Below are 14,232 nucleotides of genomic sequence, written 5' to 3' on the forward strand. Positions count from 1 at the left end.
TACTGTTAAATGCGTAGATTTGTGCATTTTGCCTGATGCACAAACCATATGTGTTGAGTGGATCTCAAGAGAATGGTATACAAATCACATAAAATGCACAAACCACTGAACTGCCTTTTTTTTACGCCCGGAGCGTCATTTTGCGCATGTGTCTCCAGTCTGTTGTTTAAATTTCTTACGGACCGCTTAAACCCAGGGGGTGGGGACAAAGTGTAATATTTTCGGGGATAAAATCGTCAGACTGATGCTTGCATGTAAGTAGGGTAAATACAAATAATATAATATCAGTTTATCATAAGCTGTTGTGTAAATGCATGAGAGATTCATTAAGAACAGTGAGCTCTTGCTGTAGTCCTAAATTGCAGCTCAGGTTCACTTCTGTATAGTGCGATGCTCGGGTTTAGCGCTGTGGCTAACAAGACCAGCAGATACATAATAATAATATTAATAATAATAATAAAATGCAGCCTGTTACACCTGCACCTATTTGGCGAATTGGTGATTTTGAAAGCTTGTTTCTTCTTTGTTCATTCTTGCATTTAATAGCGATGCGATTCCTGAATGAATTGTTGAGTCTGACCGTAGCAATGAGTCGGTTGAACTAGTTCACAAAACTGGACTGAGCGATTCTTTTTTCGAAACGAACTGAATTAGCCAAGAACCGATGAGTGAGTTGATGAGGCAGACATTTGGAATGAACCGAATATTTTGGATACATTATTATTCAATAACTAAATAGCAGAATTGATACAAATAAAACTGGAAATACTATTTTGTACTTTTACAGTTTTATCAACATACGAAATGTATCAAATGCAAAGAAAAAGAAAAAACGCAGCCAAGATATAACAATGTAAACAATATATTTAAATTATATATGGGTTATAAAAATGTCTTTTTTATGAGCTTCATAACGGCTGTAAAAAACTGGACAAATAAAATTACAATATGACAAAATAGATTTATACATTATATGAAAGCTGAATAAATAAGCCCTCCATTGATGTATGGTTTGGTAGAAAATTAAATTACGTGGTAGGAAATTTACAAAATATCTTAATGGAACATGATCTTTACTTAATATTCTAATGATTTTTAGCATAAAATAAAAATAAAGATAATTTTGTATTTTTGGCTATTGCTACAAATATACCCATACTACTTGAGACTGGTTTTGTGGTCCTAGGTCACATTTATCAACCAAACGAAATCACAAAAAAACTCAGCAATAACTGCCTTTTAATATGATGACGTCATGTTGTAGAGTAATATCTGAACTGTTCTTATCACTGGTTCTTCCAAGAGGAAGAGCAGATATGTGACCCTGGACCACAAAACCAGTCATAAGGGTCAATTTTGTTAAACTGAAACATCTGAAAGATGAATAAATAAGCTTTCCATTGATGTATGGTTTGGTAGAACAGGACAATATTTGCCCGAGATAACTATTTGAAAGTCTGGGAGAAAAACATGTAATTATTAGCAATGCATATTACTAATCAAAAATTAAGTTTTGATATAAATACCATAGAAAATGTACAAAATATCTTAATGGTTTACTTAATATCCTAATGATTTTCAGCATAAAAGAAAAATCGATATTTTTGACCAATACAATGTATTTTTGGCTATTGCTACAAATATACCCATGCTACTTAAGTCTGTTTTTGTGGTCCAGGGTCACATTTATCAACCAAACATAATCGCAAAAAAATCACAGCAATAACTACCTTTTATTATGACGTCATGTTGAAGAGTAATATCTAAACTTTTTTTATCACTGGTTCTTTGAAAATAAATGTTTAAAAGAACTGATTCTCAGAAATCAATTTACGGAGGCTTTCCCCCCGAAGATCAAATGTTTAATTAATTCTTCCAAGAGGAAGAGCAGATATGTGACCCTGGACCTCAAAACCAGGCATAAGTGTCAATTTTGTTATACTGAAAGCCATCTTAAAAAGCTGAAATAGGCTTTCTATTGATGTATGGTTTGTTAGGATAGGATAATATTAGGCTGAGATAAAGCTATTTGAAAATCTGGAGTCTGAGGTTGCAAAAAAAAAAAAAAGTAAAAACATAGAGAAAGTCACCTTTGAAGTTGTCCAAGTTTAGTTCTTAGAAATGCATATTACTAATATCTAATTAAGTTTTGATATATTTACAGTAGGAAATTTACAAAACATCTTAATAAAACATGATCTTTAATTAGTATCCTAATGATTTTAGGCATAAAAGAAAAATCAGTAATGCTTTGTTGGCTAATGCTACAAATATACCCATGCTACTTATGACTGGTTTTGTGGCCCAGGGTCACATATTAAGATTCAAAAACAGCATTTTCCCTTCAATTTGCTTTTTGTCTGTTGAATTACAGACTCCACAAGAGTGGCTGGTGACCCCTTGCGCATCAGGTGGATCCTGGATGCAGTTCCCTTGAACACCGATAATCAAGCAGTTTACGTTTGGCATCCAGAGTTTAACATATCACTGCAACTGAAACTCTGGAAGTGTGCTTCACATGACGACACCAAACCAACCTCACTTTCTTTTTGTAAAACTCCAAAACTGACACTGTGATACTGCAAATGCTACTATGTAAAAGTAGACAAACTAGACTGTTCTGTTATAGATAAACATAGTGTGATGTTTTGTAGATTTTCTATAAATGAAGTAACACATAGTACCTCAATATAAGCCTTCTCACCCAGTCACACACAAATACACTCATGCTGACCACCATGACGTACCGCATGCCAAACTTCACTCTGGAGCAGAAGCTCTTCCTGCTTCGGAGAATCCATGCGGTGGTGGACACAGTCCAGGACTTTCGGAAAGACACCAACACTACTGTGCACCGGAACGCTGTATGGGCAGAGCTGGCTCAGGCCTTTAATGCAGCATTCCCTAGTCGACCCCCCAGCAGCATCGGCTCTTTGAAGACACTGTGGAAACGGCTGAAGGTGGAATGTCGTGTAGCGCTGCAGAAGCGACAGGAACAGCAGGCAGCCGGGCTTCCTGTGTCTGCCCTCACTCAGGTAAATTGAAGCCTTTCTCTTGTTTCTATAATTCAGTTATATGCTTTGGAAATTCTAGTAACACACAGTGTGGTTCTTGTCAGGTGCAGAGAGAAGTGATTGCCCTGGTACCAAACCTGATCTCCTGTCTGGAAGAGGTAGACGGAGATGGCAGCTATGCCTCCGTGAGGGGTGGCTCACCTGGAGCAGGTAATTAATAGTCATGTCGTCTCTTTTACCGGATGAAATACTACCACTCTTCCCAGCTGTCAGCTCTGTAATTATACAAGGAAGGAGATTAATTGAGTCATTCTCTCTCTTGTAGTGATGGGGCTTTCAGGCACTAATGGAAGTGAGCATGAAGATGCTGACCACAGTCAAAATGATGTAAGACTGAAATCAGCTTTAAAAGGATTACTAAAGTACCTCTCTTAAGCTAAACGTTTTCTTTTATATTGCAGAGTTTATTACACAAATATGATTAACTGTCTTATGCCATGGAAAGTGTACTTGCTTGCACTATTATTTTTTATTGTACACTATCAGTCGAAGGTTTTTGGACAGTATGATTTTTAATGTTTTTTAAAGAAGTCTCTTATGCTCACCAAGCCTGCATTTATTTGATCTAAAATACAGCAAAAGTAGTCATATTGTAAATAGACATTTATAATGTTTTTAAAAGATTTTTATTTCAGATAAATGCTGTACTTGTGAACTTTCTATTCATCAAAGAAACCTAAAAAAAAATCTACTCAGCTCTTTTCAACATAATAATAAAATATAAATGTTTGAGCAGCAAATCTGAATATCTGAATGATTTCTGAAGGATTGTGTGACTGGAGTAATGATGCTAAAAATTCAGGAATAAATTACATTTTTACAATATATTCAAATAGAAAACAGTTATTTTAAAGTCAAAATTTTACTGTTTTGCAATAAACATGGGAAATGTAGACCGGTTAGACCTTGCAACTCTAGTGAAAATGTAATATGAATAAATGTAATTCTTTATAAATATTATAAATAAATATTAAAAATAAATAAATAAATAAATATAATTTATTTTTCAGCAAGGATACATTAAATTTATCACAAGTAACAGTAAAGACATAATATAATATAATAAATTTGACACTGACAATTCAGATTTGCTATAACAGTAATAAATGACATTGTAAAATATATTAAAACAGTTATTTAAAATTGTAATAATATTTTACAATATTACTGTATTTTTTCATTAAATAAATGCAACCTTGGTAAACATAAGAGACTTATTTTAAAAACATTTTAAAAATCGTATTAAATAAAACAATACCAGTTTTTTTTAAAAAAGAAGTCTCTTCTACTCACCAAGACTGCATTTATTTGATCCAAAAACAGTAACATTTTAAAATATTTTCACTATTTAAAATAACTGTTTTCCATTTGAATACATTTTAAAATGTAATTTGAAGGATCAAATTACATTTTAAATCCTGAAGGATCATGCGACACTGAAGACTGGAATGTTGATGCTGAAAATTTAGCTTTGATTACAAGAATAAATTACATTTTAAAATATATTCAATAGAAAACAGTTATAGTATTTATAGTAAAAAATATTGCAAAATGTTACCGTTTTTGCTGTACTTTGGATCAAATAAATGCAGGCTTAGTGAGCAGAAGAGACTCCTTTAAAAACATTAAAAATCTTACAGTTCAAAAACTATAAATTATACATTATATGAATACATATAAATATGATATTTTTTAAATGGGTAATTTTTATATTCTGTGTTCCATACACTAGGCTTATACATTTTCACCACTGTTGCATTCTTTCCACATTTTCTGTGTTTACTGCATGTACATTATATTTTTAATATAGCATGCTTTAAGCCTTATTACATAAATATACAGCAGTAATAAAGCTATTACACTTACTTTTTTTTACAGGAAGTAGACAGCAAAGAGAACTTAGCCGTTGAACTTGGATTGGTCTCACCAACTCACCCTCCTAATAACTCTGGGATTCCTCCAGGCTCTGCCTCCTCTCCTCTCCACTCACATTCAGTCTCTTCCAGGTCCAGCCGTCCCTCTCTCATCTTCCCAACCCACGCAGGAAGCACCTCAGGGTTAGGATCAGGGACTAGGGGTGCAAACTTTGAAACCCCACACAGAGAGCCTGCGGTGCCCCACGCTCCTACAGGAGGATCAGTTGAGAATTCATTACCGCTGATGGACTCTTATACCTCAGACTCAAAATGGGAGGCTCGTCGACAGGAAGTGTTTGAGCTGGAGCATCAGCAGACGATGAGTCTGTTACTGCTGCAGCAGTGTGTGTGGGAGGAGAAGAGGAAAGCAGTGAGACAGAAAGAGAAGGCGGCGCGGGCCAAGAAGAGATATTATCAAGCCAAACTACGGAAGATCGGCACAGATCATCCACCTTCCAGTAGCGACAGCGAGGATAACGATCATCTACAGACTTAAACTCAGATGCTTATGACGTCTTAGCTATGTTTGCTTTCTTTTTGAAAGTCATTTTTTTTAATCTAGCAATGCTGTTTATTTACAAAACAATATTTTTTTATTGTGGACTAAACTTAATCGGTGTTTAGGAATGTACCATGTGTATCATATGGAGGGGGAATTCACTCAAGCAGGCTTTGTTCCAATAGCCGATAAAAAATTCTCATTTCCTTTCATGTTCTATCTCATCAACACTGCTGTGTTGCATTCAATTAAAAGTGGGATAGTTAAAGGCATAGTTCCCACAAGAAATTTTAATTCTGTCAATAATTACTCACCCTCATGTCATTCTAAACCCGTAAGGCCTTCGTTCATCTTAAGAACACAAATTAAGATATTTTTGATGAAATCCGAGAGCTTTCTGACCCTGCATAGACAGCAACAGAAGTACCACGTTCAAGGCCTAGAAAGGTAGTTAGGACATTTTTAAAATAGTCCGTGTGACATCAGTGTTTCAACCGTAATATTATGAAGCTACGAGAATACTTTTTGTGCGCAAAGAAAACAAACGTAACAACTTTATTCAACTATTTCTTCACTTCTGTGTCAGTCTCCGCTGTGTGTTCACAGGAGTATTCTTTGTGAACGGCCCAAAACGGTCACACAATCTGGCCAGAACTGAACATGAAGGAGATATTTATTCCTCATAATTGTGCTTGATGAGAAGAGGAAATGAACTGAAATGAGATTTCTAATGTTACTGTTTAGCATTTTAATTTAATGCTTGTGGGTCAAACCAAGGATTGATTAAGGTTCTCCAAGGCCTCTGTTTGATGCTATTTACATTACAATGTAAACAGCATCAAACATTACATTACAAATCACTGTGGTAAAAAATTACACTGCAAATATGAGGGGAGAAAACTATTTCAAGATATAAAGAGCACAACATGTGTGGAAAACCTTTAAGAGGTCATTGCCAGTCTGTAATCTATCCTTGGATCCATCACTTCTGACTGTTTTAGGACAATATCTTCAGGACCAATCTTTTGATTCAGTTCACTGTAGCTCTTTTATACTATGCAGCTTTTTTCAGGTACAAAATGCTTCTCTTAAATGGACTTCCTACTCATGGAGTGGTGAATTTAGCTAAGTTCAGTGTTGTTCATTTACTTGTCTTAGCATACAGTGTTTGGGAACAGAGCTCTGTTCTGTTTCACAATATGAAAAATCTAAAAGATATCCATCTTTTTCCTGAGTAATCCGATGAGCGCCATTATGATAGATTCTTTAACTTCTGTTTGGATGCTCTCGTGTTCCGATCTCCATTGAAATCTGTTAAAATGGGGTAAAAAGGATCGACTGAATGAGGGTTTGCACTTCATGTCACAATTTGGTCAGTTACCTGGATCTGTGGCCATATTGACGATACTCGGATGTAAACAACAGCATGGATTGCACAGTTAGGCCGCGATCACACCGAATGCGTTTTTGCAGTTGGAGGCGCCTCTTTTGAATGGTTTTCTGTTGGCAGTGAGTGTTCTGCACGCTGCTTTTATGCGCCCCAGGCGCCTCGCGTTTTTGCAGGAGTGCTCTGAGCGCCTGAAGTTGAAAAAAAAATCAACTCTGAGCGGAAAAACGCCCAACGTCATTCACATTCTTTTCCATTGTCCAATCGAATGAATGGAGAGACGGGCCTTCTGTTGTGGTGACGAAAGTTTACCGTTGCTTAAAAAGTCCGGAGACTGCAAGAATTAGAGGAGAAACCTTTGGTGTCTATCGTGGGTAACCCGGAGCTGTATTATTTAGGGTTTCTGCTAATATGACAGTTTACTTAGCAGCAAAAAACTAAGATTTTAGAGCACTCGCGCTATAATCCTTTGATTTGACTGACAGGACAGCTGTTTTGGTCGTTGCTTCGCAACATAAAAAAACGTACTCGGTTACTAACGTAACCTCTGTTCTCTCTAGAGAGGGAACGAGTACTGCGTGAGTATCTTACGCTAGGGGAAAATCCTTTTCTGCGAGATATTGAAGCCAAAAATTATCCTTAATTTTGAAATAATGTAAAGCGCATTGCAGCAGCATACAGACATAGGCGAAACAGCTTGCGCGCCTATTGGCTGCTCTGCGGCAACTGCAGCAGCCTATTAGAGCGAGGCCTGACGCGACACCAGATCCAATGGGGGCATTTCGCGCCCTTTGCGTCGCTTCGCGCCCTTTTCGTAGCTTCCCGCCTAAAAGGGCGTGGTCTAGACCTATAAAGACCGCTCATAGGCAGCTATTATCTGGTGACAGGACAGCTGTTTTGGTCGTTGCTTCGCAACATAAAAAAACCGCAGCACACTGCTCTTTTATTAAAAATCACCAAAAAAGGCAGTGCTGTGCGCCTCGCGTTTTTAGAATTAAAAGACACGTTCGGTGTGATCGCGGCCTTAATGTACTACTGAATACGTTGTTCTGATTATTCCGTGTCTAAACCACTGAAAAAAACATGTGGAAGCTGCTAAATCATATAGAGAAAGACTTAGTAAACAGAAAAGGGTGCAATATTTTGACAAACTAAAATTAATAGGTGGTAAAGATACATACAACCAGTATTAGTTAAGATATTAGCCTAATATTTCACCTACCTGACCGGAAATGATAAAAACAAACACAAATGTTGTCAAGACACTTTTCCTGGAAATCCTGGTTTAGTTTGGCCAACCACAAACGCCTTTTGTTGCCTTTTTTGCACTCTTCTCCTTGATTTGTTATAACTTTTGGCAGTCTATAGTACTCCAAATGTTTTTCCCCGGTCCAACTAATTAGTACAGCCAAAACATGGCAATAATTGACCATTTTCAGCAGCAATAATCAGCAAAATATGCGAGTTTTGTTCTGTACCTTACAGTAAGCATTGTTTACATTCAGTGCTGCCAGTGGCCAATTGATGACACCTTGTGAAAACACTAATAAACTTAAACTTATTTAATATAACTACCGAGTATAAAAATGTGCGCAGGTTTAAGATATACTGTTGTTGGCTGCCACAATAACAGCAATAGCTTAGGGGGAAAAAATAAGCTTGAGGAATTCCTGTAAAGCGTTTTGCTTACCAGCAAATCTGTCGTGCTGGGCGCTGTACGTCTTGCATAAACGACGACAAAAGAAAACGAGCATAGCTTAAAGCGCATAAGTTAAAATACTGTGTGTGAAAAAATAAAATGTGTGCTCTTATCTGTTTGTGGACAAAATCCCGCGAACTTTGATCCGATGTGCCTCATGGTTTCAATGCAACTAACTATCATTTTCCAACTCATTAAACTACTCATGACAGGTGAGTTACTGCAAAAATACTGTCATTGCGACACTGCGACATAATGAACCTATGTAGCCATGTGCTTTCCAAAACCAATTCTCGGTTTGGAAAACACGTTAATTTGACTGGAAGCTCAAGAGACCGGATATAGAGCATCGTTCCAGTCGAGCAAGATTTGCGCGTTCAGGGAAAAGGTGGATAAAACTGAAATTCTGTCATTTCTTACTCTCATAATGTTCCAAACCTATATATGTGAGCCTGGACCATAAAACCAGTCATAAGAATCTTTTTCTTTTTAATAAATAAGCTTTCCATTGATGTATGGTTTGTTAGGATAGGACAATATTTGGCTGAGATACAACTATTTGAAAATCTGGAATCTGAGTGTGCAAAGAAATCAAAATATTGTGAAAATCGCATTTAAAGTAGTCCAAATCAAGTTCTTAGCAATGCATTTTACTAATCAAAAATTAAGTTTTGATGTATTTATGTATAATTGACTAAATATCTTTACTTAAGATCCTAAGGATTTTTGGCATAAAAGAAAAATCAATAATTTTGACCCATACAATGCATTGTATTGTTGGCTATTGCTACAAATATACCTGTGCTACTTATGACTGGTTTTGTGGTCCAGGGTCACATGTTGCACGAAATAAAGTCATACAGGTTTAAAACAACATGAGGGTGAGTAAAAGATTATCCTTTTTAAGGAATGTTACAATAGTGTGTTCATCAGTAAATCAGAATGTTAGACTGCAAAAAACTAGTGAGAACCTTCCACTGTAAAAGCAGATTTTTAAATGTACATTTTGATGTCATTTCATTTAATTTGACTTAAATACAGAAAGATGTGTAATGTGATAAACAAGTTCCTTTTTTAACCACAGAAGTGTTTGTCTTGAATATAGAATATAAAAGAAAAAAAAAATACAAGAACCGTGGTAGCAATAACTCTTTTATTAACGCCCAACGGGTCTCGCTTTCATCTCCCATTGGTAGCAGATTTTTTTTTTTTTTTCGGAAAACCCCCATAAGTAAAAGGGATACAACATGTCCCACAATAAACATGTTGAGCCATTATACATTCCCCTTTTCTCTCTCCCACCCAATCATTGTCTTCCACCGCTGATGGACAGAGGACATTTCCTTTTTTTTCCAGAATGCATTGTGAGCAGAAGAGAAGGGGGACATATCAGACAGTACATGTACAAAAGTTTTACACATAAAATATTTGAAACAGATGAAATCTCGCTTTTATAAAAAAACAAAAAACATATCTCCCATACGCTCTTCTTTAGAAACACTCCAGCAATGATTATGATGGAGAAAGTAATTTGAATAAATATTAATAAAATAAAATAAATTAATTTAATGTCTGTACAAGATAAAGTTATGCAATAATAAATAATATATAAAAACAATAAATAGAAAAAGTACTGGAGCACTTTATGACAGGTGAGAGGTATAAAAGGAATGACATAGGGCACTCTTTTTGGCAAAATTCATGGTAATACTGCAAATGACTAATGAGATAAAGTCATGAAGCATATGATGAAGCACGATTTCCCTTTTAAACTGGAGCTTGATATTTTGAAATAAGCTTACCTCAATGACTTTTCCTCTGAAGCACTAAAATGATTCAATACTCCACAGAGACAGTAATGACTGATGTTTAGATATGCTCTCTTTGTTAGAAAAGAAATCAAAGGCGGATTAAATATTTTCTCCTGAATAGCTGATTCGGATCTTATGAATTATGATAAGCCTGGATATTAATTATGCTACAAAGTCTTGAATATGCTTGTAGGCTAGTCACACGAATAAAAGGTGTCTTGACACAGCTGCAACAAACTTCAACACATGCTGCCTTTAATATTATTTTTGATCAGTTCGGCCAAAAATACGCACAAGTTTGTTGGAGTTTGTTGGAGAAATGTGCTTAGACCAACCTAAAGTCATTTTTCTGAAAACAATCTATTGATTGACAATCATTACGGTCCGAACATATCTTCTGTTTCATAATTCTTTACAATTACAATCAGTGTCTCTGGAGTTTCCCACCAATCCCATGTTTGGGCCAATAAGTTTTGCATTTACAACGGACCAATCCTGTTCTTCATAGACTCCCTTCTGTCTATCAGTGGGCGTGGCTTGTTGCATAAACACATGTTGGAATGGAAAGACTGGAGTGGGAATGTTTGGGACTGTTTTGGCTCGGAATGGGTTTGAGAGTGTTTATTTTCAATCCTACCCACTTAAACACATATCCACACGATCTTCAAAAACATCACTAGAGATTTTTCTTCTTTGATCTTTGATGAAAAAGATACAAAAAGTATAAAAATGTTCTGTACAGTTTTTTTCTCTGTCTCGCTCTCTCTGTCTCTGAGCAGTCCTCTCGGCTGTTGGTCTGAGGTTTGTAGTTTGGATAAATGAAAATTGTAGAAATCATCACCTTCTCTGGTTTGATTTCCTGCCTGTTCTCAGGAGGGTGATATCTCAAGCCCTTGATGAACAATTTCACTCTTATGTCCTACACTCTTCGCAGGGTGTAATACCTAGGAGTCCTGATCGCTCCGGTTGGCTATGTCATGTGATTCTTGAGCCCATCTGCAGAGGTGCATTATGGGGCTGCGAAGGAATCATCAAGATTGTCCATCACTTCTGTTAACTCTACAAAGAGAAAAAAGAAAAGGCAGAAGAGGAAACAGTTAATAATCAGTCTCAGCTCACTTAGTGCTCTAGGTGAGATATATATTTATACACATTTATATCTTTCATTTGTATATTTATATTGTTTAGAACATTTTTTTTTGTTATGGAAATCTTTTTAAAAAAGAAAAAGAAATTATTAAAAGAAACATTGTTTTAATTTAAGTAATAATATTATTTACAAATAATTATAACAAAAAAACATATACACTTGCCTACTTAATTCTTATGTTTGGAAATTGTTTTTATATTTTATAAAAAAAATTTATGTTGATAAAAAGTAATTATTATTTCTATTATTATTAATTAGTATTATTTTAATAAAAAAAAAACATATTTTTGTTATTTAGGACGTTTTTATTATTAAAAGTAATTTTCATGTTGATCACTTGTTAAATAAATAAAATGAAAAAAGCTAAAAAGCATTATTTTTATTGTTGCTGTAAACCACACAAAATTTGCTACTGATCACAATTAATTAATTATCACACACCTATATTATTAAATTAACACACACTTATATTTTATTTAATTAATCAATTTTTTGTTTGTTTGGAATGTTTATATATGTATATATAAAATAAATAATGATGAATAATGATTAAAAAAATAAAAAAAGTCATTATTATTATTTAATTTTATATTATTAATAATTTGTATTATTTTAATTAAAAAAACGTATAAATTTTTTTTTCAAAATCTAATCAAAAGTCTAATATATAATTTTGTTTTCTTAAGTTATTTTAACAATTTCATACATACATAACATTTTATATTTTATAACAATTTAATTAATTAAAAAAATTATTGTTGATCAAAAAATTAAAAAACAAAAAAGTCATTATTATTATTTATATTATTATTAATTAGTATTATTTTAATACAAAAATAATAAAATAATATTTTTTCAAGTAATTTTAACAATTGTTTTTATTATTAATAGCCATTTTCATGTTGATCACTTGTTTAAAAAAATTAAAAAGCTAAAAAGCATAATTTTTATTGCTGTAAACCACACAAAATGTGCTACTGATCATGATTAATTAATTAATAATTAATGGATTAATATAATTCATATATATTCATTTTCATATAATTAATTAATTAATGTTTGAAATGTTTTTTTTTTTTATTACAATTTTCATGTTGATCAGAACATTAGAAAAATTAACAACAAATATTAATATTATTATTAATTAATATTTTCTAATATAAAAAACTAATAAAACAATATTTTAAAAATTATTTTAATAATTTTATACCCACACACACACACACTTATATTCTCTAATTTATACTGTTTAGGATGTTTTTATTTTTAATAGCAATTTTCATGTTGAACACTTAAGAAGTAAAAAAATATTAATATGACTTCTGTTGTAAACCATGCAAAATTTGCAACTGATCACCATGCATTTTGTTATATAGAAAACAGCAACTTTGACATTTTGTAACTGGACAGAACCAAGGATGACCACGAAACTAATGAGGAGCACAAAAGGTGACAAAACAGGGACTGGACTTACTCAGAGTCAGGTGACACTTCAGAGACGCTCTGAGAGGTTGCAGAGAGAGGAGGCGGGGAAGGGGAGGGGCCTGCTGAGGCAGAGACAGGGTTAGGGGGCGGGGTTAAGACAGAGGAGCTGAAGGAGGCAAGTATGGAGGAGAGGATATCCAGGTGTTCACTAGAGGGCGGGCGACTAGACGGAGCTCCGGGTGCAGCTGCAGATGGTGGGTACCTACATGGAGGGGCGGAGTCTAGGCGACCACGGCGAGAGGGCAGGGTTTCCTGGGGTTCCTCTGTGATTGGTGGAGGGGGTGAGGAGGGTGGGTGTGGCTCAGGATGTGAGAGCTGTCGGGGCGGCAGGGTTCGCAGCCACTCCCTGCAGGGCTGCGCTCCACCATTAGACTCCAACTGCTCCCTGGACCGACTGCTCATAAGAGCCCCTCCGAGGTGCTCCCGAGAGGCCTGTTGCCTTGTTAGAGTGTTAAGCTGCGTTCTCGAACCGCTTAATGAACCCTCTGCCCCCATTAAACCCACCATACCAGCCCTGCCCACCAGATCCTCCCTGGAGGCATGGATACTGTGAACAGGGCCAAGCCTCTCTCTGGACCCACCCAGGTGTTCGGCACCAAGCTCGCGACGTCTCGGCAAGAGGTCGAGGTTGTCACGTGAACGCTGTCGTCGCGCAAGGGAATCCAGGTGTTCGCGGGAAGAGTATCGGGAGGCGGGCTGGGACAGTGAGCCAGTACCGGAGTACATACGACCATAGGAGGCGGCCGGGACACCTCGGTGACCCAACGTGGACGTCCTGTACCAAGACATCTCGCTGGGAGCGCGACCCACGGCAGACAGGCCCTGCAGAGCAGGAGGGCAGCCCAGACGATTCTTCAGGATTCCTGAGAAATAGATGCAGAGGAGTTAAGTATGCACGATATTAAAATCTTGCAATACACAGCAATAAGCCAATAACTATTTTCACGTAAAGGCAGATAACCAATAACGAAAGATATGTATGTAATTTATAGAATTGATACTGTTTTATAAATAATTTATAAATAAAATATTTTCTTAATAAAAATGTAATGAAAATACAATTATATGTAATAATATATTATAATATAATATATATTATAACTATATATATATATTGAAATGTTTTATAAATAATTTATAAAAAAAATTCTTAATACAAATGAAATGATAATATAAATTAATTATATATACATATAATTATATACGGTTTT

The 14,232-nt window shown here is 35.3% G+C and overlaps 2 protein-coding genes across 2 annotated transcripts in view; one reads left to right on the plus strand and one right to left on the minus strand.

The window, feature by feature from the left end:
* The first annotated feature begins 185 nt into the window (after positions 1-185).
* Positions 186-6,707, plus strand: LOC141286686 (uncharacterized). The gene is made up of 5 exons (XM_073818759.1): positions 186-254; positions 2,375-3,035; positions 3,119-3,224; positions 3,340-3,401; positions 4,953-6,707. Exons 2-5 carry the CDS (start codon positions 2,727-2,729, stop codon positions 5,484-5,486), a joined length of 1,011 nt encoding a protein of 336 aa, XP_073674860.1. The 5' UTR covers positions 186-254; positions 2,375-2,726; the 3' UTR covers positions 5,487-6,707.
* Positions 6,708-9,714: 3,007 nt separating this feature from the next.
* The window catches only part of celsr3 (cadherin, EGF LAG seven-pass G-type receptor 3), a 63,536-nt gene continuing 59,018 nt past the window's right edge, over positions 9,715-14,232 (minus strand). The window contains exons 35-36 of the mRNA XM_073818755.1: positions 13,011-13,884; positions 9,715-11,445 (exon numbers count right to left, since the gene is read on the minus strand). Of these exons, the coding sequence (XP_073674856.1) occupies positions 11,418-11,445; positions 13,011-13,884 (902 nt within the window). The 3' untranslated portion in view covers positions 9,715-11,417. The remainder of the gene's footprint in view (positions 11,446-13,010; positions 13,885-14,232) is intronic.

This window comes from Garra rufa, chromosome 15 (assembly GCF_049309525.1).
Source record: "Garra rufa chromosome 15, GarRuf1.0, whole genome shotgun sequence".
In the NCBI taxonomy this organism is placed as follows: domain Eukaryota; kingdom Metazoa; phylum Chordata; class Actinopteri; order Cypriniformes; family Cyprinidae; genus Garra; species Garra rufa.